General features: G+C 38.3%; 1 protein-coding gene across 4 annotated transcripts; it reads left to right on the top strand.

Annotated features, from left to right (window-relative positions):
* Positions 1-160: 160 nt before the first annotated feature.
* LOC137283390 (CCR4-NOT transcription complex subunit 3-like) lies at positions 161-27,119 on the top strand. 4 transcript variants are annotated; one of them, XM_067814853.1, is made up of 19 exons: positions 161-347; positions 3,633-3,700; positions 4,816-4,890; positions 5,242-5,331; positions 5,798-5,926; positions 6,371-6,460; positions 10,697-10,807; positions 10,927-11,032; positions 14,295-14,440; positions 14,552-14,602; positions 15,129-15,211; positions 16,342-16,454; positions 17,530-17,613; positions 18,287-18,588; positions 18,907-19,012; positions 19,607-19,898; positions 20,211-20,343; positions 22,457-22,582; positions 23,527-27,119. In XM_067814853.1, exons 1-19 carry the CDS (start codon positions 323-325, stop codon positions 23,623-23,625), a joined length of 2,229 nt encoding a protein of 742 aa, XP_067670954.1. In that variant the 5' UTR covers positions 161-322; the 3' UTR covers positions 23,626-27,119. The 4 variants fall into 4 exon arrangements, with proteins under 4 accessions (XP_067670954.1, XP_067670952.1, XP_067670956.1 ...); XM_067814851.1 differs by having other exon boundaries at positions 10,927-11,041; XM_067814855.1 differs by lacking the exon at positions 17,530-17,613.

The following is a 27,119-nucleotide window of genomic DNA, read 5'->3' as shown; positions in this document are numbered from 1 at the left end:
GCCCCCAAATCGGCCTTAAGTAGTTGTAACTTTAACTGCAATTAAAATGTCTTTATAATTGACAAAAAAAATATTCAATTTGTAACATTTCATTGTTTATACCCAGAAACGAAGATATCACTCGGACCTACTTCTCATTCGAAGTCGCGCAAGCACTTTTGTATATGTGATTTGCCTGCGAGTGAATAGCAGCCATATTGGTTTATCTTAGTAGTCTTTTGACAGAGGATTTCCCACTTTTTGTCTGTCTTTCATGTCAATTTGGGATATTTTGCAGCATTCGTAGCATGCCCACATTACTGTTCTACTGGTATTCGTAGCTATGGCTGACAGGCGAAAGCTTCAAGGTGAGGAGAGATCTTAAAACAGCAAACATTTGCTCACTCTGGTTTCGTTATAATGAAAGAAGAATTGTGGTTGCAATATTCTGATCAGCTGCGGAAATAACATGGCTGTAATTTATCTGCACATTCGATTCACTTGAAATTAGAGAGTACATACATTTGTTTCAGCAAGATCCTAACCAACTGATGCACATGTGAAAACATGTTGAATCTTTAAAAGATGCACCAGCTAAAACAAAACATTTCCTGTCTGAAACCTTCAAATGTTATGTGCATATGCTGTATACAGTGTACTCAGACGCGAATAAGCCTGTTCAGGAATAGTCCTAACTAAACTTCAGCTTTATTTGGATATTGAAGGTTTGTCATATAGCGAAATTACGTTTTTGTCAACCACACAGTCTGCTGCTGAAATGGGTACCTTAGGTCTATTTTCTTCCAGATTGTCATTAAGCCATAAGAATTTCTGCATTGACAGTGGCAGTAGTATTCATAATCAGATGACAGTTTATAGTTTTCATTAGCACAGCCAGATTAGGTGCATGTCACTCTGACAATCCATCGCCATTCATCCCATGGGCACTTAGCTGAACACAGTAAAACATTAGCACAAAGAAGAGTTTTATTTTTACATGAACTTGTGAAACCAGTAGTGTATTTTATTTGAGTTAAAGGTTGAATACATGCATTAATTAACCCAGATTATGTCTTATCAGAGGTAGTAGGAAAGATTCCTACAAGACATACAAGCATATTTAACTCTCAGTGTTTCAGTATCTTTTGTTTGATTAAATATTGTAATTGTGTTGACACAGGTGATGCAATGGAAAGAACTCTTCATTTTCTAACTGCTTTCATGTTATTTTTCCAAATTACTGTTTTGGCAAGGCATCAGTCGAGGAAACAATTGATGAGAGAAACTTGTCAGTTGCAGCATTTTATTTTATCTCTGATCTGGAAATGTTTTGTTAACGGCTGTATATAATGGATGTTTATGATAATCCATTTATTTTCAGTATGTCAACACTATTAGACCAGTTTACTGTGCATGTATCTGGGCTTAATCAAGCAAACGATCGATGAGAGAAACAAATTTGCAAATTATTTTATGTCTGATCTGGAAATGTTTGGTTCACAGTTGTATATCATCAAAGGATGATAATCCATTAATTTTCTGTATTTCAACACTTCAAGTCATTTATTTTCATCACAATCTACTAAAAACCAAAAGTATTACTTCGTTATTTAAAGATATTCAACATGATATTTGTAAAATGTATCACATGTTAAACTGTAAACAACACCTTTGTAATCCTGTGTGTCCAGTAAATGTATCATCACTGATCATGTGTACTGAAAAACCCTTGTACTGTTTTGTATGCATGTTTTGTATCACTATCACATGTGAAGCTGATATTCTATCATAATCCTTCAGCCTGTTGGAATGGTCCTCAGTTTACATACTGAATGTGATCCAGGGTTGAGTGAAAACTTTTCATGGTCCTCTTATTTTCATTATTAGTCTAACTGCTGCCTGTACAGACTATTAAATCTTCCTAGTTAACTTTTATTAGACCCCTATATCAAAACACCCAAAGTATGTCATCATAGTGTGTTTATTTTAGGGGCAGATTTGTTAAGTTACTGTTACAGCATTGGAACATCAGTTAGAACTTAGATTTAGAAATCTGAGGCTTATAAGCATCAGGATAGTGATATATGTATATATACTAGTGTCAGTTATGATTGATAAGCTCATGGGCATGATGTACCAATAGTGTCCTTGCTGCCCAAAATGCTGATGCAGCATTAAACAATCTTTACCCTCTTACCAATAGTCAACAACTACTAAATTGTGTTGGTGTCTAATTGTGTTGTATTCTTTATGCAAGTTTGACAAATTTATTTCAAAGATATAGTGGAATCACATTGGTGTGATCTTGAGATATTTGAGATTAGGACCCAAAGCATGTGTATACTAAACCATTTCTCCTCAGATCTCACATCAAATCATAAGCATACTGTACAGGCTGTAATTGTGAAATTCTTTTGATGGTTACAAAACTATGAAACCAGATTACTTTGTGTACAGTGCAATATTTATTCAAAAATACTAAAATGCCTATGCAATTACAATACTTTCACATTTGCATTGCTATCAACAGATTTGTAATCAGGCTATTTATATCTTTTCCTGTATTTTCAATCCCAGTCTCAGTTTTCATTCCAGTGAGAAATAATACAAAGTTATTTAATCTCACTTGGAAATGTTTCCTTTGTAATAAAAAACAAATGCTCTTACTATGGGTTTCTGCTTGATCTGTATCCATGTTTTAGAAAATACATGGGTTTTTTTAAAGCACCTTAATCCATATCTTTTGTTCATTTCAAGACTACTTCTATTAGGAGTGATCTAAATTTTGAACTTCAATGAAATAACTGGCACCACTGGTTAAAAAGATTTTTGTTTCACGGTGCAATGTGGAACAGGGTACCATGTCTTCGGCAGTGTCTGTACGTACATACAGCCCTTTTCTCATGAACCACTGTACCCAATGTCTTCAAAATTGATGACAGCCTACAATGGGGGATTACACAGACACCAGTCAATTTGGGTGACCTTGACCTTATTTTCAAGGTTACTATATATCTTTGATCACTCTTCAAACCCTTGTCAACGCAATATTTCATGAACTGTTGTACCCAATGTCTTCAAATTTGGTGACATCCTACACTGGGGGAGTACTCAGACACCATTTGATTTTGGTGACCTTGACCTTATTTTCAAGGTCACCACAACTCTTATTACAATATCTCATGAACTGTAGTACCCAGTGTCTTGAAATTTCATGACTGCCTACATTAGGGAATTGGACAGACACCAGTCGATTTGAGTGACCTTGATCTTATTGTCAATGTGACCATGACACTTTGTCCACTTTTCAATCTTATGTTAACACATAAAACATTGCAACCCAAGTCAACAACCTTCATTGTGCGATTGATTATCCTGACACTAGTCATTTCATGTATCTTTTGTGTGAGAAAAAAGTATAAAGTTGTGAATGTGTTACAAATATTTCATTCTCCTCTAGTGGTGGGGGACATTCACACATGAGTGGCAAATACTTGTTCTATTTATATCTTGCTGCTGGCAGCTGGTTGAGAATTGATATGGGAAATGCATAGAAACGCATGGATGGCCTCAATGTCAAGACTTTTATATAATGACAATTTGCTGTTTGTCACTGGACTTCACACAATGTTTCTCCTTTCTCTTTCTCTCAGGTGAAATTGACAGATGCCTTAAGAAAGTTAGTGAAGGTGTTGAAGTTTTTGAAGACATATGGAAAAAGGTATGCAGTATTTATATCACAAACCTGTATGCTTATTTTGTTTAATGAATTGTTTTTAATGAACTTCGTATCCATAGAAAATAACCCAGACCCAACATTGTGCGGATTAGAGATAGCAATTCTGTGTACAGCAACTTGTTAGATTCATCAATTGACAAGCTGTTCATTGGTCCAAAGCATTATTGTTTTATCTATCCTACTTGGTAAACTACATTCCTGTCAACTTTGTCTAGTGGCGTGAGTGGATGCAGTTTTGTTTCATTGTATAAGATATACTGAAGTTGTGTGGAGGGGCATTCAATTTCAGAGGAGTAATTAATATATAGATTACTGAATGGCATTTTGAGTAAAATTAATAAATTATGTTACAAATAAAAGTCCAGATGTGCAAAGAACATGTTTTATTACGCCTTAGTGTAACAACAGGAGTTAGTTGCTTAATTCAATATGGAATTGTTTACACTCTATTTTCAAAGACTGATCATGATGAGAAGATGAACGGAGGCAGCTGGTTTGGCTTATTATGGATGTGACCATGATGCTAGATCTATCCATGCATTTCGTGATATGTTAAGGAAGAACACTGGGATGGAAGCTTTCAATGTTCAATGTAGTCATTTATGACAATCATGGACATTTTGGATAAACTCTTGTGCAGATATATTCAACTCCTCAACAGTGATATGCTAGAATGACTGTCCTTGAAAGTCATTGTCCTATCCATCTCTGACCACATGAAGTCTGACTTAAGTAATGTTAATGCTTTAGAGATCAAAAGGAACTGAGTTGGATTGAGTGCTATTTTTCTCACATGCTGTGTACTTTGTGTTGCTGAGCAAAAAATGTAACTGTTTTTCCAGGGTTTACAAAGTCTTCACTAGTTACATTAATTTCTAATCCTTTGGAGAGGGACTGCCTTATTATGCTCCTTTGTTGAAGTAGGTGCAATGACTACATAGTATGTAAAGAAAGCTGATTTGTATTCATGTTTGACACCTGAATAAAATATTCAGAGTACATCAGAGCAGAGGTGAAACCTAGAATGGGTTTATGCTCATATTGGATATGGACTGTTGTTGGTTTTCCGTTTTGTAAAGTTGTTTTCTCTTTAATAGGTACAGCAGGCAACTAATAGCAACCAAAAGGAGAAATATGAAACTGATCTGAAAAGAGAAATCAAGAAGCTGCAGGTTTTGTATTGTAAACTGTTTTCATTTCTTTTCAGTCATACAATGCTGGTCTGCCTTAAATTTGTTTGCCAACCATACATAGTACAGAAATTGACATTTACTGCAAGTCACAGTCTATGCAAAACATTTTGATAGGTACTTATAACATCCTTTGGGAGAGTTCTAGACTTTCTTTGGAAAAGTAGCTGAACATGTGTAAAAAGTAATTGGTTTTTGTAGACATGGAAATATGAATTCTTGTTGATATTCTGTGACACTTTTTAGGGTAAGGTTACCTTCTGTCAGATAGTATCTGCTATATGCAACACATTTTGGTTCTGAATAAAGATAGAAACAATTCTCTTCTTACAGCGATTGCGCGATCAGATCAAATCATGGGTTGCCAACAGCGACATCAAAGACAAGTCCACTCTTTTGGACCACAGGAAACTTATAGAAACAGTAAGTAATTGACATCATACATCTTTTGAACCAGGGTACACGGCTAGTGCACAAAATTGTACCTGACATTTTATGTCATCTTAAACATGTGGAACTGTACAATGAGATGTAAATGAACTGCTGGGTAGCCTAGTGGTTAAAGCATTGAAGTTTTGGGTTTGATTTCTCTCGTGGGCTCAGTGTGTGAAGCCCATTTCTTGTGACCCCACCTTGATATTGCTGGAATATTGCTAAAAGCGGTGTAAAACCATACTCACTCTAGAGTTGAGTGTACCATTACAATGATATTCCCAATTACTGTCTGAAGTGTGCTTCCTCTTAAATCATTTATATAACGTATGACAAATGTTACCATGAATTACTTGATAGAAATATGATCTGGAGAACTACACATTTAATGCTATGCCCTATCAATAAATCTGTTTCTTTCCAATGGTAATGCTAAGCATGATGTTCTTGTTCACAGCAAATGGAAAGATTCAAAGTAGTGGAGCGAGAAACAAAGACAAAAGCTTACTCAAAGGAAGGTCTTGGGGCAGCTGCAAAGCTAGACCCACAAACAAAAGAGAAAGGAGAAATCACAAACTGGTTATCGGTTCGTACTTTCACATATCTTGAGTCTCTTCAAGCAAATAATCAGGGAAAACAAACTTGATCCATGAATACATAGAATATGTGATGAAGATCTATTGATGGGTTGATTAAAGATATTTTTCTGATGAAAATGCGAAAACTGTTCTTGATGACATCACAGACTGGAAGTACACATTATCAGCAAGGGATTTCTCACCTGAAACTTTTAAAGAGATGGTACAAAGTATTTTAGAGCTGTCAGGTTTGAAATTGATTTGGTTTTCGTAAATAATGACTTGTGTCTGGTCATATGTGTAAAGGATGCGTAATACCATGGGCCATGAACTTAAGAGTATAGATAGGTTTCTAGGTGAGGTTGTCAGGCACAGGACCAGTCCAAGGATAAAGTGTTTTTAGAATGTTATATAATATGAATGTTTTATTGAGACCTGTTTCATGATTTCAGCACATGATAGATAATCTCAATGTCCAGCTTGATCAGTTTGAAAGCGAACTGGAGACATTAACATGCACGTCCAAGAGAAAGAAAACAGAGGTAGATCCAAGTAGATAGTTTTTATCTTGTTCCATATATAAAATGTGCTGTAATGACATGAGATGATGTATATTTACTCATGCCTTTTGTTTGTGTAGCTATATTACCATGCTTACTGAAATGAATAACAATTATGTCAGTGTGACAGTCTTAGTTGGAAACCAGTAGTAACCAGTAGTGGTTAAGAAGTTCCCTTCTTCAAAAGAGGTGCCAATATTGGTCACATGACCAGCCATATTTGTCACACTATCCTTTGCCCAACATGAAAGTTGTGTAGGCGACTTGGGGTTCCTATACGGCACATTTCTCTTGTTTATTTCTGTCTTTAATCCAAATTTTGCTGTACATGGTTTTCGGTCTGTATATTTAGTTGTCTGATGATAAATTTTTTTGTATACATTATGTATTTGTATACGTGTTTGAAACTTGTAATCATGGTTTATTGTCCCACGCCACAACACAGAACAGGTGACTATTCAGCAGCGTCTGTCCGTACATACAGTCGAACCCCATTGTCTTGAACTTGGTTGAGACGAATTCTCGGATGTATCGAACTGACATCTCGGTCCCTGCCGATTTCCTTATATTTATCATTATTTTTACCCTGATGTGTCGAACTAGATGTGTCGAATTCCTGGTTGTGTCAAACTCATTTTAGGGTCCCCAAAGGCCCTAACAAGTACAAATTTACCCTTTTGTCTCGAACTGTCAAAGCTGGTTGTTGCAACTGAAAACTTCAGTCGCGCAATCGGAAGTCATCCTCATAAACATGCTACCTAAAGATCAAAAGTAACGATTAACGGACTCAACAATCAAGTGACATGTTTAACTACGCATCTATACACACATTGTCAGCACACTTACCAACTGAACTTTACTCAAACAATTAACCATAATTAAGTTGTTACCAGTGACACGTTGATCACGGACCGACAGGATATCTCTAAACAAACAATGGTGCATGTTGTTGTCATGTGACAGTCTATGTTAGCGGTCATGTGATTTTCTTGAAAATACAAAACGAGAAGTGAGGAAAACGGAGTTGGATTATCTAAATTGATGTTTTGTTTTTGGTTTAGTATTTAAGGTGTAGGATCAATTTTTTAAACCAGTACGGTTAGTAACATGGAAGAGCAATTCTGCTGTGATGCCATGCCCGAACGCCAAACAGACTGTAATTTCGGATTTTTTTAAAGAGATAAATTCCCCACATGTACACGTATGTACATTCTGATTCCGTTTGTATGAACTATACAACTTTTTATACTGACTGAAAAGGAATTAGTGCTGTCAACTAAATGGGATCGCTTGTGAGTTTGTTAAATTATTCTTGTTCTCATCTTTTTGTATGCATATTTATTTGCCATGACGAATAAGGTGACTGAATTGATTTACATTTGTATATGTTGTAATTTAAAGATCAATACTGCCGTAAACGTATATTGCAAAGATATATTGTTCGTATGTGTATCCTACTGCAAAATAACGGTGTGTTAAGCACCGTGGTCGTGTTGGTTCTTGGTCTTTTTCAATGCTGACGGATGTGTCGAACACTCGGATAAGTCGAACTTTCCCCTTGGACCCGACAAGTTCGACACAACGGGGTTTGACTGTATATGTGTACGTACAATTTCTTTTTAACGTGATATCTCGTGAACTCTTAGGTCGATTTGGGTGGCCTTGACCTTACTTTGAGTGTGACCACTCTTCAAACCCTTGTTAATGCGATATCTCATGAACTGTTGTACCCAGTGTCTTCAAATTTGGTGGCAGCCTACATTGCGGAATTAGGCAAACCCTAAGTCAATTTGGGTTACCTTGAGCTTATTTTCAATATGACCCAAACTCTTTCTCCACTTTTCACACTTATTTTAACGCAATATTCCATGAAACATTACAACTGATATCCTCAATTTTGTTTACAGCCCACACTGTGCATCTTGTGTGTGAGCAAAAAGTAAAAAGTAGTGAATATGTTATAAATATTTCATTCTTCTTTAGCGATGGAGGGACATTGCCTTGTTAGTGGCGATCGCTTGTACCTTGTTTTTACATTTTGATGAAAACTTGTTAGAGTTGTAGATACTGGCTAACAGCGTCCGATTCAAACCCATTATGTCTGTCTTGAACTATGATCTGTGCTTTTAATGTCTGCAGAGATCTTTGTCGATAACTATGGTCTGAAGAATTTAGTCAACATTTGTTGGCTATTTTTTAGACGTACAAGGTAAGACGTTATCCACCTGTCATGTTGGATAGGGCAAATAGTTGTGCTAAGAGCCATATACTGATCAACATCAAACAATGCGATGAAAAGTATCGACTATGTCAACCTATTTAGTACAGTTATATCTACATAATCGGGCATCAAACTGAGCAAAGTACCTGAATCACTGGCATTACTGCGCTCATTCAAATTGGAGGATCAACAACAGAAATTCAAAGCCCCAGCTTGGGATCATAATGTACAACACCTCACTAGTGAGCAATGCGAACCATTAGATCGGGTATCCTTTAACTTTTGACACTAAAGGCAATATTTTTACTTGCCCGGGGCATGGCAGCTTGGATGTCAGAAATTCATGCATTGGATTTTGCGTGAACTCTATTCGACTCCACGAATTGTGACATGGTACACTTGGGATTATGTTTGGATTGTTATTGCTCAAAATCAGTTGCCAGAACAATCTGATAGACAATTTCACATCCCGGTATTATCTACAGTGCCCGGACCACATGATACACAGGATTTGTCCCTGTCCATTTAGACCTCTCAAGATATATTTAAACAAGGAGGTTGAACATTAAGTGTCTATTTATTCCACTGTCTACTGAGACGCACTAACCACAATGAGTCTCAGTGAGTCATAAAGCAGCATGACTTGAGCCACCATGAGCTTGCAATCCACACGAAGTGAGAGCTCTGGCATCTACACTCACTTTGCACAGAAATTGCTCAATGACAACAATCATGGAGGGCTGTTTTTGGAAATCAGACTCAGTGTTTTCAAATTACTATCTCAGAGACATTGCCACAGAGGACATCTCAGACATTCACCAATTCGGTCCTCTTGTTGTAGCACAACAGTTCAGTCTTAGTAAACATAGTCTCAGTGTATTTCGTTACACTCCACCACTGAGTCTAACAAAACCTAGTAGGTCGCGTCAGGTAACCTTTGAGCGACCAATGACCGCCCAAGCAAACGCGAGACGGTTAAATAGATTTAACCAGTCAGACAACGGCTACTATTTAGAGATCGGAGGGACTTTCAAAATATTCAGGTCACTGACACAGATCTCTCCACAAACAAAAATCCGCATATAACACAGTTATTTGACCTGCAGTATATATGCTTTGGGTTTTCTGTTGACGTGGTTACCATAAGCTAATATTTCTGCAAGATGACATCCTTGAATATTGCCCAAACCACTGATTTCAGCGACTGTTTACTCACCGGTGTCATGGTTGTATGTACACCCTGTGTAATGCCCGGAAACGAGCGTATGCTAAGTAGCATTTGGAATCGGTCGGGATAAAAAGTTCAAAAGGTATGTGTGACTGTCCACTCTGTGATTTGGAAAGCTGTGTTCTGATTGGTCAATCTCAGAGGTTACCTCACCCGACCTCCCATAAGGTTTTGTTAGATTCTGTAGTGGAGTAACGAAAAGTACTGAGGATAAGTTCACTTAGACTGCACAACAGTTAAAGGTTTATCAGAGACACTCACCCTTATCATGTGACTTCTTTGATACCTTCTCTAACAGGGTGGTTGGTTGAGAGTCCATTTGCACATCAAGACAGACTAGCATGAGTGATCAGAAACCCTGTCCATATTTAGATAATGGGATTCATGGTTTGAAACTTAGCAGATGAACACATCTAGCAATAAGATTAGACATTGTGTCTTCCCCCGACTGCTGAGGTAACCCTCCCAACCTTCCTTTCATGTCACTTTGATTTCCCTGGTACGAAAATTATGGAGAGAATGACAGATATGGCATGTCATGTGACCAATATTGGTGCCAAAATATGGAGAAAAAATGAGGGTACTTAGGGGTGAGTGATTTTATGTTCTCTCTTGAAGAAGGTAACTTCAAGGGATTTCAAGTTTCCACTAAAACTTTGGATAGAGACAAAGCAAATAAGCATGCATCAGGATAAGCATAAAATATCAATTTTATTCAGAAAGTTACAATGTTGTTGATACCTTAATGAATGTTGAATTGTGCCTGCAGCATGAAAAACTGGATGAGTTGAAGAACTGGCAAGACCGACACAAAGTCCACATCCAGAAACTAGAGATGGTGATGAGGATGGTGGATAATGATGCCATTACACCCGACCAGGTTAGAGAACTGTAGTATTTCATCACAATGAAAATTGAGCTCTCTCTCTCTCTTTTTCAAGCAGCACATATCTAATGCAGTCTGTATGACCATAAAAAATAAATGCCTCCTCATTTCAGATTAAGAAGATCAAAGATGATGTTGAGTATTATGTAGAGTCCAACCAAGATCCGGACTTTGAAGAAAATATGTTTGTTTATGATGACCTAGATCTGGAGGAAATAGGTGAGAATGGTAAAGTCTTTGTTGAGAGGCTCAAGCTGGAAACCTGTCTACAGCATGCCTTATTTTGTTAATCGTTCTTAAATCAGTGTGACCTTAAAGTGTTTTCTTTTTACATTTGACCTTGCAGCTTGCTCTGTCATGTATCAAAATGCTGCTTCTTAACCACAGATTTGACCTACCAAGAACACATTTATTAAAGGTTGACTTTGTCAGTGTGCCCAAACAGGTTTGAGATTAGGGGCAATGCACAGCATGACAAGAGGCATGTTATAAATGCCTTTCACAGCTATATTCCAGCTATATGGCTATATTCTGTAAATAATCAAATCTGGACAAGACAATCCAGTAATCAACAGCATGAGCATCAATATACACAACTGAGAGACAATGACTTGTCAACCAAGTCAGCGAGCCTGATTACTCTGTCCTGTCAGTTGCCTTTTACAACAGGCATGGGTTGCTGAAGATCAGATCTATCTGGGATTTTCTAAGGATGTTTGGATTCGAAAGTGAACTTTGTGAATTCAGTTAACCAACTTCTAAATAATGATTTAATTTTTTAACAAGTGAATACATCAAATAGATTAATCAAGTTGTCTTACACAAGCTCTGTCTATGGGGAAGAAGGAAGACAACAACCCAACAGACTTCGTCAAGCTCTGGTCGTATTTCATTACACAAGTTGAAGTCATTCTCTTCGGAGATTGTCACTCCAAACAAGGCAGATGTTTTGAATGACTTTTGATACAGTTACTTTGATGCACTCGGGGCACGTTTACAGTCTTCGACAAGATCTTCATGGTGACCTGCACAAAGACTTGAGTGAAGGCTGATCTGAATCTTGATGACGACGACTAGTTGAATATGAAGACCTGCATCAAGATCTATGTGCAAATGCGCAGTCCAAGGCTTCACCGCATGCCAGCTGAAGTTTACAATCTGTCACAGATGAAAGCTCGGCCTTGCCTGCCATCTAGGAAGAGTCGACTGTCACCAGACGACAACGCCTCAGGGTTGCTCCACACAGACAAGGAACAGGTCGTTCTTCAGTCCCATACGAATGCCGCAGACTTAAGTGATCACCATTTGACCTGGAGGATCATCACAACCATGAGTGCAGGGATTATCATAGAGACTACTCATCATAAGACCATCCTGTGCAAAGGCATTCTGACTCTTTAAGCTAAATTTATCAAGATTGTTCACCTGCACCTGGAACGCAGTCTGACAGATAATTTCACATCCCAGCACTGTCTATGGTACTCGGTCCAAGTGACACACATGATCATCCTTGTGTCCCATCAGAGCATTGAAATTCTACCTGCAACGGCCAAAGACCAGGAGAAAGAAATTCAAACCTGTTTTTTCCATTATCAACTGAGACACTTGCGGAAGTTTTTAGGAATACAATATCAGTCTGGATGAGAACCATTGTATTATGAACATACAAAGCAGCAGGCCTTGTGCCACCACAAGCCTCCAATCCACATGAAGTAAGAGCCCTAGCGTCCATGCTTGATCTACATGGAAACTGCTTGATACCAACAATTATGGAGGGCAGCTTTTGGAAATCTGACATGTTGTTTGCCAAGCCCTGCCCCAGAGATATTGCCATCGAAGATATCCCTGGCATTCAAAATTTGGACAAAGTACTGTGACTATGTCAGGCCCCCCTAAGTAATTGAAGGAATTACAGCAAATTTGAAGGAATTGCATCTCAAATGTAAACAAACGCAGCCCACTCGCGAAACAATTGCAGCGATATCGGTAATTTAGCGGTAGTAACAGAAATACATCAGCCCTATCGGAAGCAATGTCGGTAATACTGGAAACACGATCGGCCATCTTCGGAGATTTTTCGGTCGCGAGCGGAAACTCACGCAGCAAAACATGGCGTCGTTGGAAAAAGCACCCGTCTCGGTGAGATTTGTTTTTAGTTTCTCCTATTACATTTTTATACTTATCCATCTTTGACCACCCGTGTTGAATGCGTTTAGGTATGAGGTGTTGTCGGGGCAATAGCTTATGTTTTTAGGAAAAGATAGTCACTCTAGGAGAGCGTCACAAGTCATGCCCCTGTAGTTTGTTTATATCTGAACATCGAAGTCGCGCCGATGATTACGAAAGTGCGCCAGATATAACATCTTTTTTTTTTTTGTAAAATGTGTTTAAATTTGTCAATTGCACTTCGTAGCAAGAAAAATTATGGCTCATAAACGTCTTCATGGCGCACGTTCATGACGTTCGTAATCATCGGCACGACTTCGATGTTCAGATGTAAACAATCTCCAGGGGCATGACTTGTGACACTCTTCTGCAGTGACAATCTTTTCCTAAAAACATAAGCTATTGCCCTGACAACACTCCAAACCTAAACGCATTCAACACGGGTGGTCAAAGATGGATAAGTATGAAAATGTAATAGTAGGAACTAAAAATAAATCTCACCGAGACGGGTGCTTCTTCCAACGACGCCATGTTTTGCTGCGTGAGCGACCGAAAAATCTCAGAAGATGGCCGATCGTGTTTCCAGTATTACCGACATTGCTTCCGATAGGGCTGATGTATTTCTGTTATTACCGCTAAATTACCGATATCGCTGCAATTGTTTCGCGAGTGGGCTGCGTTTGTTAACATTTGAGATGCAATTCCTTCATATTTGCTGTAATTCCTTCAATTACTTAGTGGGGCCTGTATGTGTCCCAGTCCACCCGGCTGTGAATTTGGTACCTTGTTAGGATGGGAGAGCCACAATAAACTCGGTATGGCTAGTGGCAGCAAGAGTTGTATAATCCCAAGGGAGTTGAGATTGATAATACAATGTGATGCTGAGATGGACATCCAGTGATCGAGGGAAAACAAATACCAGCGCCTTGAGCAAGCAATAGTTGCATGGAGATGTGCACAATATGAATATCCTATAAGATAAGACATTTTTTCTGGGTTACATCTTCTCTTCATTCTGGAGTACAACGTTTCAGAACGTGTTCTAGCCCCATCGTTAGGTAGAACTGTTCTAGAAGGAGATGTCATCAGTCCTATCTGATGATGGTGCTAGAACCTGAAACGTTGTACTCCAGAATAAAAAGAAGATAACCCCCCCAAAATCTCTGTTTATCAAATGGTATCTTAATTAATGCCGTTCATTCATCTAGTTCACAAACTACTCTTAAATGTTGATGCATAGCAGAAACCATAATGTCATAATGTCTTCTAGAATTGCTTGTAGAATTTCTGTTTTGACATGTGATGGTGTCTTTAGGTTCACTACAAGCATCATCGCCCCCTGAAAACGAGGATGCAGAGAAACTAATGACAATGGCAATGAGCACGCCAACATCAACAAATTCAAGTTCTCCTTCACCTAGTCCAAGTGTTAACCATTCCACAGGGAGTGCGCAATCAGAGGTAGGAGTCTTGTGACAGCCAAGTAACGACAAACAAACAGTTGATCTTTTCTGGTATCCTTTTCTTTGCATAAACCAGGCACTTGCTAAATTGCACTTGTGTCTTTTTCAGGACAAATCTGAAGAAGTTGAGAGGAAGAGGCATAAATCACAGACAGATGAGGTAGGTTTATGAACTGTCCACCTTTTAATCCTAACATGGATTTTATGTTTTATTGTAATAAGCAGTGTCAGGTTAGGTTCCGTCAGTTTGAATGCTGCCACTCTTATTTTGAATCCATACAGTGCTTGGAGATCACAGGGATACATGTGTGGAATGTCTTTTATAGCTCTGGGAAATCTATTTGACAATTGAACAGTCATGATAAAAGTTAAGGTTGTCTTCAAGATTCTAGCGTAATCATTTGTTTGCTATTTATATGTAGGATGTAGGTAAATGTCACTTAGTGCTTTGATGCTTGCAATCATTTGGGTGGAAATGAGAAATGTAGGGGTTCTGAGTGATCTTTAAGGTCCTAGTGAAGTAATTTAGGTATAATTCTTCTCTGGGTAGACTCATTTAAATTGTTTAATTCTTTCTGTAATAATAGTGATATTAATGGGAATGATAAAGAAAGAACATCAGGTATATGGTGGTTGTAGACATTTAACATTTCCTGAATGTGAAATGTAAACATTGTGACTTTCAGAAGCTCAGAAGCAATCAGTCTTTGACACCAACAATAACAATGAGTAACAAACAGACCACGCCTTCAAAACAGTCAACTCAAAGGTGAGTGATGAAAATTTCAGCTTCGAAGATTGTTACATTCTCCTGTTATTGATAAGTAAACTCCCCTGTATGGAATTTTTTTAAGAACCTACTAACATCAAGTAGATAAGAAAGTTTGGTTTTGGTTTCCCTGGCATATCAGAATAAATTAAGTGTGTTTAAATTCTAGATTTACACTGAGATAATTTCTGGTTTCTAGTTATGTCTTTGAGCATGAGTTTCACAGTACTTGTAATTTGACATCACAAAATTGACTGATTTTCATGTGAAATCTGTTAACTGGTCAGGCAAGGTCAGTTGGCTGATCCGTCATTTTAGAGCAGTGGGAGGAGTCTTTGTTTATATCTTCATTCACTGATGCCTTATCACTTAATCATTTTAAATCAAGGATCCTTCACTTTTGCCTCTTTTCAATTTTGGTCAACACGATATCTAATGAACTGTTGTTCCCAGTGTCTTCAAATTTGGTGACAGCCTACATTGGGGAATTAGGCAGACACCAGTCGATTTGGGTGACCTTGATCTTATTTTCAGTATGACTATGACACTTTGTCCCCTTTTCAAAACATTGCAACCCAAGTCCTCAGTTTTGTCAACAGCCTACATTGGGTGATTATCCAGACAACAGTCATTTCTCGCTTCTTGTTTGTGAGCAGAAAGTAAAAAGTAGTAGAGATGTTACAAATACTTCATTCTTCTTAGTGGTGGGGGACATTGCCATGTTATACTCCTAGGCCAAATGTAGAGATATCATGAAAATCAGGTAATATGATACACCCAGCCTTATCACCCATACTGCATATCTTGACCATGCTGAACACCAGTGCTTGTCACCACACATTAGACAATGTGATCATTCTCAAGCAGTTTGTTTATGAACATGTGGACACTGTTTCAACAGTGGACTGAACCCAGCTAGTTTTTAGTAATCTGATACTTCCTGTTGCTAGTTCCACATCAACAAGAATTTTTGGCGGGTGGGAGGTGTCATACTAATTACTGAATAACACGTTTACTGCTGCTGAGAGATCCTAAAAGATAGGGACTTTCCTAACATTTGGCCTAGGACTAGTTAGTGGAAAACACTTGTTATATTTATTGTTTGTCAGCATTTTATATTTGTCTTTCAGCAACCCCCATTCTCAAAATTCTGACAGTAGTTCTAGCAATCACCATCCCACGACTCCAACCCCTCCTCTCACAGCATACGCAGCTGCTGCAAGCAGTCAGAACAGTGCACCAGGTAAGAACTTCTAGCTAGTTTCAGGACAGTACTTGTTCTCATATAGTTCAGCTTAAAACAGGTTTGATTTTGTGTTAAAATCCTTGCTTTTATCAATAGGTGTTTGACAAATGTCTGGAAAAAGTATTTAACTTTCTGTTTTGTGGTAAATAGTCTTTTCATTTATCAAGGAATATAAGGCAAATATGAGCTGCTTTCATTGATTAATTAGCAAGGATGTGAAACACACTTGTCAGATCTGTATTTCTCAGTCTGAAACTGCTGATTCTTCTTTTTGAAGAGGATGGAAATGTTCTGTTTATTGTTTCCCGTATCTCTGTGAGATGTAACAGATGGTGGCAGCTTAACACTGTTGTCTGAGCAGTCTGTCAGTATGCATGTTGAAAACCCTGTACTACTGCTCAAGTAACATGGTGATGGGAAATAATTCTTGTTGTTCCAGTCGATTACTCAAAGGATGATCTTATTAATGAAAACAGCAATTCTTTTCCATAAATTTAGGCATTTAAACCCAAAGATCTTGAGAGAGAATAAAAATATTACTTTGATTTGTAAAAGTATTCTAGCTTAATTCAGAAAGGAAAAGAAATCTTCACTAAATTTACAATTGTTTCTGATATTAAAGTGTATTTTGAGAGATTCTGTCAGAGAGATACCGACAGAATTCGTCTTTTAACCCTTTGAAACTTGTCTGGAATTTCAATGCAGACAGTAACATTCTACTTCTATTGACATACTTCACTAATGTAGCATCAGGACTGGTAGTTAGTTGACTAGATATGTTATGGCATTGCATGTCACTGACCTTTCTTTCAGCAGTAACAAGCTTGAATTATTAAGACAACAGCAGTTTTGAATCTCCCAGACTCTGCTGCTACTACTTAAACCAATACCTGCTAACATTCTGTGTAACACCCGTGCTGACTGCCTGCCTGCCTGTCTGCCTGCCTGCCTGCAAGCCACCTAGTTGTTTCAGTTGTGTTGACACTGAAGGGCCCACTGGGAGGGAGAGCAGTACAAGTACAACAGCTCCACACTGACTGACTCCATTAACACTAGCACTTGTATCTTGTAGGTACTCCCATTCCACGGCTCTCCCATTCCATCCCTTCTGTGTGGGGGCAGCGAAATGCCTCTGCTCACAGTAGCTTCCTCCAGGGTAAGCCATCTGCCCGTCCATCAGTCTTGTCTGTCCATCTGTCTGTCTGTCTGACCACCCTGCCTGATGGTCGGGACATTCAACACACTGGCAGCTGTCACATGGCCTGTTCTCTCTATTATATTGCTGGCTTATGCTCACCTTTGCTTATATCTTGCTATTTTAAGGGTACAAATACTTAGGAATGGCTTTAGATCTGTGGTTTTCTGTCTTGCTATTTAGCTTGTTGGGAAGTAAGACTGATGGTCGTTGTGAAAATACCCTTTGTTCATGCAGTCCCATTTCAAAAGATACAGTTTCAGGCCAAGATAGAGTATAGAACTTACCAGAGACAACATGCATTAAGGAATTCTTGTTATAAGCAGTTTCTGTGCAATGCTCCAGGCTATTTGACAGTTGTCCAGTGACTGTTGTGGTAATTGGCCTGCCTTGGCTTCTGTTCTGTGAAGCACTTTATTTGGTGGATGATTCTTACATTGTTCTGTTAAAGAAGATGCACAACTTAATCTTACGAACAATCTGCAAATTGTTTTAAATGTTGTTGTACATCCATCAGTTTACAGCTAATAGGTAAGACAGATTTAATTTGACATGTCAGTTTCTTTATAATTTGAATGTTGATTGATTTATTATGCATTCTGTCTTGAGGCTATGACATGCTGTTGTATTGTAGATGCTAAGCCCACAGGCAACTCTCTAGACCATGTGGCAGCGGCAAGCAGTGCAACAACAAATGGTACCCCTAACTCAGTATCAACAAGTGTCAACTCTGTCTCTGTGTTAAACTCATCGGGAAATCCGTCTGTACCATCAGCGCCATCACCGTTAATGAGTGGCGCTGCAGCACCTTCACCCATAGGCTCCACTAACTCTACAGCATCATCAACGACATTAATCTTGTCACAGTCACAAATCAAGAGTGATGCTCCATTGACGATGAATGGTCCCCTTACAGTTGTTGGACCATCATTACAGGCAAGTTGAATTCTTCAAGTTTCAATTTTCAGAAATTGTGCTTTGGAGATACAACAGGTGAATATTTCCATGATACACCATGTTTCAAAGTATTAAGACAAGAACTAGTATCAATGTAAGGCCTATACAAGACTTTATTCACCTACTACACTTACCCCCTGTGTGTAGTTGCCACTTAACAAGCATAATTACATTAGCTGAATTTGTAATTGTAACCTATGTTACTACAGATAGTATGGTGTTAGTGGTAGCAGCATGACCACTTGTCTTGCATGCATCCACCAGTTTTGCTCATAAACATTATCTCTTACATTTCAGAGTCCTGAATTGATGTCTTCATTAAAATCAATGGCACAGCAAGCAATTGTTGAAGCAGGTTTAGAGAGTCAAATACCAACATCTCATGTCACAACAGATAGCAAAGGTATTTTTCATCAATATTACAAGCTGATTTCAATTTCATTTTTCAAGTGTATTTCTGTTCATTTCATTAAAATGTCAGTCAAATTAGCGAGGCTTTTGCTCATCATAACATCTTTTCTAATGCAGGACCAAGGATGTTTGTTCACTTTGTCCACATACTTGTTCCCATCAGTGGTGATACACAGATTTATTCTAGAGGTTTGAAGTTACGTAGAAAGTATTTGAGTGACAGTACCACTACAACGTCTTAGGTGGCTGCTGCTATTGATATTTGGACACCAGACTACATGTGTGGGGCAACTACAGTGACAATTTTTTGTACAAAGTGCTTCTTTGCAGAAGATCCAGGTTCAATTCTCTGCATGAGTAGAATGGATAAAGTCCATCTCTGGTGTTGCACATAGTGATATTGTAGGAATATTGCTAAAAGCAGCATAAAACTAAACTGACTACTTGTGAAAATTATTTTAGATAAAACCATTACGTTAAAAGTGATTTTAATGATTTGGGGGTTATTTTTCAGCATGTAGTAGTTTCTGGGTTGACCAGAATTTTGGTAATAAGGCGTTGATTTAAAAGGAAATTTGTTTTACAGGTGTGTTTCTTAGCTCCACAGTACAAGCCCCTCCCTCACAGCCCACCGCCCCATCACCTGATCAGACCATACCCAGTCAGCAGTCACAGTCAGTGCCAACATCCACAGCACAACAGCCATCGGTCCAACAACAGCAACAGGCACCACAGACCACTACCATCCACTTAAATCCATTGTTAGGTGTAGCACCTCTTGGACCCATGCCTCTCAGCAAAGAACATTACTATCAGCTTTCTATGTTAGAAGCTGCTTTTCATCATTTGCCTCACCCTTCAGACTCTGAAAGACTGAGGTATGTTAACTGTAAAATCTACTTCATATTGGAACTTTTTTTTCTGTGTAAGACCATAAGAAAAATGTTAAAATGAAATAAACATACTGGAAATTCATATTTCATATTCATTCATGCAATATGGAGAAAACTATTCATCAGTGCAATATTTCCTCTGGAAGGAAGGACAAAATATTACGACCAGATCAGAGCAAAGCTCTAAATGTACTTAATGCCTAAATATTTTTCTTGGAAATATTAGCATGGCAAAACTTGTAGAAACTTTGTCAAACTGGTAACTTGTACCCTAGTCAGTGATGGTGTTTCTTTCAGGCACTACTTGCCAAGGAATCCATGTCCTACACCTTCGTACTATCCCCAAGTTCCCCCTCCCCATGCTGACTCCGTAGAATTCTTCCAAAGATTGTCAACAGAAACCCTATTCTTTATCTTTTACTACATGGAGGTAAGTATTTGTTGTTTTCACTGTTCTTCTTGCACTGTGTTTGTATTGTGCCATGATTGTATTCACCCCCACTCCCCGAAGGGTCAGGAGACATTTAGTATTTGGTCGAGTTTTCATTGGTGTTGGCGTCCCCATTGTTTCCTGAACATAATTCTAAAACAACTTGAACAATCTTCACCAAATGTGGTGTACTGCCTCTTCAGATCATGCCTTTTATGGGGTTGCTTTTGTTTTCAGTTTCATATTTTTCTGTTTTCATGGCAACAATGTAGACTTTGTCTTTTTGAAGGGTAAAGTTTGTTTCAGGAGCTAAATTTTAAAACTAGTTGACCCATCTTCACCAAGTTTGCTATACCTTATGTAAATCGTGATGATGTGCCTTCTGGGAGTTTGAACTTTTCTTTCAATTATATACTCGAATATGAAAGAATCAAATTAATTGTTTGAGGTCTTAACGTTGAGGTAAGAGAAGTAGAAGACATCTGTTTCTACGAGTGAAGCACTTTATAGTTAATTAATGTCATTGCCAGTTGTATGTTATGTGGCAGTCACTTAGTAAACCCTTGCATCAGATAAACCAAGCATAGCCGTATGCAAATTGATATGCTTTCAGGTTTTATCTCCGCAGCCACATTTGATCTTTTTACATAGTGCAAAGGCTGAACCCATCAAATATTTCTGGCATGTCTTGTTGAAGATCATCTTCATTAATAATTTAGGAAGGGGTGGTAAGGGCTTGGATTCTGATTTATGAGTATTATTCACCCCTTCTGTCCTTTGTGACAATCTCTGAAACAAAGGTGCATTCTGAGTGCGTGCATTCTGAGTGCATGCATTCATGCATTAACTAGATGGCTTTATCTTGATTTGATTATTAACAGCTGTTCTTGAACAGAATGACTAGAATGATCTACTGTGTTGATTCACTGTTCATTGTTCAATGTTGCACCTTTAAACAAATTGTGCCAATAGATAACTGATGTAGTCTGTAATACTTTCCTTCTGAGCTTAAAACCTTTGATTACAATAAGGGTTTCCTTTTTTACATACGACATTGAAAAAATTGTGATGTCCACTCATGCACCTTTCCAGTAAGTCATTGTGCCCCGCTGCAACATGGAACAGGGGACTATGTATTCAGCAGCATGCATCCCGAGTCCTATTAACACAATATGTCATGAACTATTGTAACCAATGTCTTGAAATTTGGTGGCAGCCTACATTTGGGGATTACACAGACACTAGTCAATTTTGGAGACCTTGACCTTCGAACTCATTTACTTTATATCTCATGCACGGTTGACCTTTGTGACCTTGACTTTATTTTTATGGTCACCACGACACTGACCACTTTTCGAACTTTCGATGTCTCATGGACTGTTGTCCTTGACCTTGTTTTCCAGTTCACCACAACACTTTTGAACACTGAGTAATACAGTATCTCTTAAACGTTGCACCCAATGTTTTCAAATATGTTGACAGCCTACATTGGGTGATTATGCAGAGACCAGTCATTTCAGGCATCTTGTATGTTACAAAAAAAATAAAAAGAAGTAAATGTGTCATAAATATTTCATTTTGGTTTAGCGTTAGGAGACATTGCCATATTAGTGACAAATGCTTGTAGTGCCTTGGGAGCAGTTTTCATTTGTGTAAAAAAGAATGAGTTGCTTTTTTGAGACACATCCCCTACTCCAAAGAATATTTTTTGTAAATCTTCATTTTTGAGCAAATAGTACTTGATAATGCTGGTGGGTGCAGTGTGCAGAAATTTTAAGTTTGACAAGAGGGCTGACTTTTCACTCATCTTGAGTCGGTACTACCAACACAGTTCTGGTTTCAATGGACCATGTGATGATTAACCAACACAGTTCTGGTTTCAATGGACCATGTGATGATTAGAGCTGGATTGTCTGGTTCAGACTTGATTTAATACATGTACTTTGTTTAAAGCTGGGTTATTGCTGCATCAAATATCAATCAAGCATAGTTCATGACTTGAACTGCATCACATAAATAAACAATTTCCTATTTAAATTTGATCATATTTGAATTCAATGTATTTGTATGTTTTGTTGGTATACAGTGATTTGCAAGTTTTTGACATTTGCAGGGTACTAAGGCTCAATACCTGGCAGCAAAAGCATTGAAAAAGCAATCTTGGAGGTTCCATACAAAATACATGATGTGGTTCCAAAGACATGAAGAACCAAAAACTATTACAGAAGACTATGAACAGGCAAGTATTGTGACACTGCAGTCAGTTAGTGAGTGACGACCCGTGAAGGTCCCAGGGGTAGAATTGGCTTTCAGCAACCCATGCTTGCCATAAAAGGCGACAATGCTTGTTGCAAGAGGTGACCAATGGGATCGGGTGGTCAGACTTGCTGGCTTGGTTGACACATGTCATCGGCTCCCATTTGCGCAGATCGATGCTCATGTTGTTAATCAGTGGATTGTCTGGTTGAGACTTGATTATTTACAGACCACAAACCATATAGCTGGAATGTTGCTGAGTGCGGCGTAAACTAAACTCACTCACCCACTCACTCAGTGAGTGGAATTTTGAAATAAGCTTCATATTGAAGCTGTAGCAATTAAGAGCTCAAAATATTTATCATACAATACAGGCTAATGTAGTATAAGATGTGGCATGACATCATGTGGTACCTTTTGATATGATATGATCTAATATATGATGTGATATGGTATGATATATCATAATATTGTATGATTTTATATGTGACATATAATATGTCTTTATACTATAGGCCTGAGGCTTTTCAGTATTGAAATAAGATTGATATAAGATGTGACACGTCAGGCAGATTATGCAGAGTTACCTCCCTTCCCTCGAGAATTTCTAGTCAACAAAGGTTGACAAGTTGTTCTTGCCTGGTGCTATGCTGCTAATCATACTGATCCTGCTTCATTTATACTGTGACTTGTCAGTCATGGTACGAAATAATCACAGATGCGTTAGTAAAACACAACACTACTACATTCAAAGACTTAACACTACTACTATTTTAAGAATATATAGATATGCTGTGAATGCAGTAAATGGCAGCGTTAGAAAAATTGATTTGAATATGCCAAAAGATTTATCATTAATTGATCTACTTACAACATGCTTATTTAAAGACACATTGTTTCTATTTGTGCATTTCATTTCTGTTGCAGGGCACATATATCTACTTTGATTATGAGAAGTGGGGCCAAAGGAAAAAGGAAGGTTTTACTTTCGAATATCGGTACCTTGAAGACCGAGACTTGAACTAATGTTAGTGCGGAGAGAGCAATGTGATGTGGATCTGCCATTTTGTTATCTCTCGCTTGCCAAGCATCGAGAATGGACAGACTTAAAATGCTGGACATTGAAGTTACTCTTGAGAGCAATGGAGGACCATGTGCACCACATGACAGTGGCAGTGAACGAGTTGATCTCATACCCTCAACACTGGAACATCCATCATACTTATCCACTGCCTCATTGGCTGGCTGGCTAGCTGTCTGACTGTCTGCTTGCTAGGTTGGTTTGCTCGTAGTGCCTGATGGGTTAACAAAACTAGAAACTTTGGAGAAATACTTCACACCGTTGTCCTACATCATGCTGCTAGGTTCTCTTTTTATCATTGACGAAAATGGAAAGTGCTATAATCAAGATTATCATCATGTTCGTACTCATATGAACTTCTAAGTCAACAACAGTGTTATCTTGTGAACCTGTTGCAGAAGATTGTGTCTAATATGTGAAGCTTATTAATCTGTCATAATGTAAAGCGTTCTTAGAAAGTGCTATGTTTCATGTAAGTGCTGCCATTATGTCAGATCTAACTTCATACATTGGCTCAGGTCTGTCTGTACAGGTTGGTGTGCTATACTAAAACTGACTCAGATATACATTGGCTCAGGTCTGTCTGTACAGGTTGGTGTGCTATACTAAAACTGACTCAGATATACTTTTTTACATGAAGGAAGGAGAAAATTTCTAACAGGAAACAAGTTAGATGATACTTTTTGTGCTGTACACTGAGTGTATGTTTCTTTTTTATGTGACTTATTGTTGTCGTGCATGATAACTGTAGCCACCTTGTCCAGGGCCCTTCCCCACTCCTCAGCATGTTCAAATGTCATTTGATAGGATGTTTTTCACCTATTCCTATATGGCAGTGGATGTATGAATACATGTGTAGGTATTGGCATACTTGAAGTAGATTACTTTCAAACAGCCTAGGGCAGGCAGGCAGGCAGACAGTTTGACCCAGTGAGCATAGTTGTTTAGATACGTCTAGCACATACCACAGTGAACCGAGTGAGAGCGAATGAGAAGTTTGGTACCCAAAGTAACATTACTGTGCCCTTTCTTGTGTGAATGAGAGCAGCACCGATGACACAGCATTCTTCATGGTCTGATGAGATATGGTGCTATTATTCAGCACATCATTTCTTCACTGTTTTTGTGCAATGTTATTGTGGTTATGCCACTATTTTAGATTCCACTGCTGTCATCCCTTTTCTGTGTGAGACAGTGACTGAAACAGCCGATGCTGTTGTACACGAGTCATGATGTCACTTTACCTGTGTCATACATTCATCCCAAGCATGGCATCTCAATTATGCTCAGTTATGATTTTGCAGGTAAAACATACATTTCTATGTTGTTTAATGAATGTATCAGACATGTGGTATGAGAGTTTTTATAATCAAAGGGCTGTTCTGTTACAGATGCTGCATGAAGGTCCAGGAAAGTTTCACACTTGTCAGTATTCTGCATATGTAATAAATCACTGAATCAAAACTATGTTGTATATTGGGCTCACCATGAAATTTGTCTTATGTTGTTAAGGTTATGTTTTGGTGTATTTCCTACCTTCACCAAATCACCAAGCGCCAAAGGTAGTTCAGCCAGATAAATTATTCCTTTTGTTAGTACTGGGATGAGGGTATTATTAAATCCTTATGGTGTAACAGCGCTAGTGTGGATGATGACTTTTACGTATGTTGGGTTGCCTCACCCCTGTTGCTGGGTGTCATTGAATTCCTACAGCTTGATAAGATTATTATGAAGACAAAATGCTTTAGACTGAAAGAGATCATTTGTCTTGGCTGTCATTCTAAGAATGTTATGTGCCCTTTGTAAACTGTGATATGGATGTACATAACACTTGTTCAGAGAGATATGTTTGTGTGTGCCATTATGCATATCACACCAAAGGCATTTGGGTGGCAGGTTAATCATTCACAGGTTGTTTTAAGCATTTGCCTCGGGACCAGAGCTAATGTTTTCAGATCTCAATCTTCCGTGTTAAAAGCTTGCTGCCACCTGACTTTGTATAACAGGGTGCAACTTCCAGTTACGTATTATTTTAATGCAATAAGATAATGAATCAAGCACCATACAATTTCTGTCTTTTCTTATCTTCTGAGATCCTTGCTACTGTAGCTTTGTTTCTGTATTTAGGCGCATAGCAATGCAAAAACCAAAGGAGCGTTCGTGTCATTTTCTTCTGTGTAATGTCACTTGCAGTGTAGAGTAGTGAGGCTACTGTTCAGAATGTACATTCATTTATCAGATGTTTTAGCTGCCCACTAACAATTCAAGATGCACCCCAAATGATTTTGCTTCAATCTTTTCAGTTGTAGTTCACATACCTTAAAGATTTAATGCAATTATAACTGTGCCTATTTCTGACAGATCTTGAGATTGTCTTGTCACAGCCCTTTACTTGTATTCCCTGTATAATGTCTGTGATAAACAAACATATCATCAGGATGTGAGAAGCCTTGGTGATTCGGGTGGAGAGGTCTAGCTAGACACCAGATTGTATTTCATCACTGCCATCATGTGATGTATTTGCTCAGGTTCTCTAAGCTTCTCTGTCAGATAGGCTCCAACAATAGCCCATTGTTTGTCCTCGTTAGTATGTATTCTGTTTATTATTTCACAGCATTTGGCTTTACCTGTTGTATCTTTGTAATATGTCATGTTTTGTGAATAACTATCAACAAGAAAGAGCTATTATCTGTTGATGTGGCATATTATTGACACTATTGGTGTTGGAACATTTGGATATGAAACACCATTTCATTCACTTATCAGAAATTTGAGGGGGGGCCCTAAGATGGCACAGAAAGGTATACCAATGTTTATCATTATATAATTAATGATTGTCATTGTCAAAGAAATTTTAGCTCAAAAATAGGTAGTTACGCTTGTCCAGTTCAGTGAGAGGCCATGAACAGGTGTCAGTTGTTGTGAAAATGTAAACCCAAATACATTATTTGTGTAATGTAGACAGTTTTTCACAGGAAGCCGATATCCATACTAGTTGCCTTACTGCATATTTAATGATTTAGTTAATTCTGTTGTTGTATCCATCATGACTCATCTCATTAGGTCCACATGGGAAGTGTGTGTTGCCAGACTGACTGTGTCATTTGGAGAGCCTGTGAGCGCGATTGAGTGTGTGACTGTGTGAGTCCTCGTTCAATGCAACAATGCCAGCTGCCAGCCAGTTGGTTCTCCACTCTCAGCATCAACGATGTGCAAGTCTAGGACAGAACAAGCTGTTGGTTTTTTAGTCTGAGGCTGTGTACACATGTCCTTATTTTTGTACAGCATGTACAGCGACGCCTCGCATGACGGCCCTTGTGCTCCTTGCTCCAGTGTTTCCACACTGGGGAGGGGGTTGTAAATATAAATATAACAGGGCAACATGCATACATGGGTGGTCAACACATGCAGAAAATAAAAAAGTGATTTTGTCTGTGCA

This window comes from Haliotis asinina, chromosome 5 (genome assembly GCF_037392515.1).
Source record: "Haliotis asinina isolate JCU_RB_2024 chromosome 5, JCU_Hal_asi_v2, whole genome shotgun sequence".
Lineage (NCBI taxonomy): Eukaryota > Metazoa > Mollusca > Gastropoda > Lepetellida > Haliotidae > Haliotis > Haliotis asinina.
Note: the sequence above shows the minus strand (reverse complement) of the source record. Positions and strands in the feature narration are given on the sequence as shown.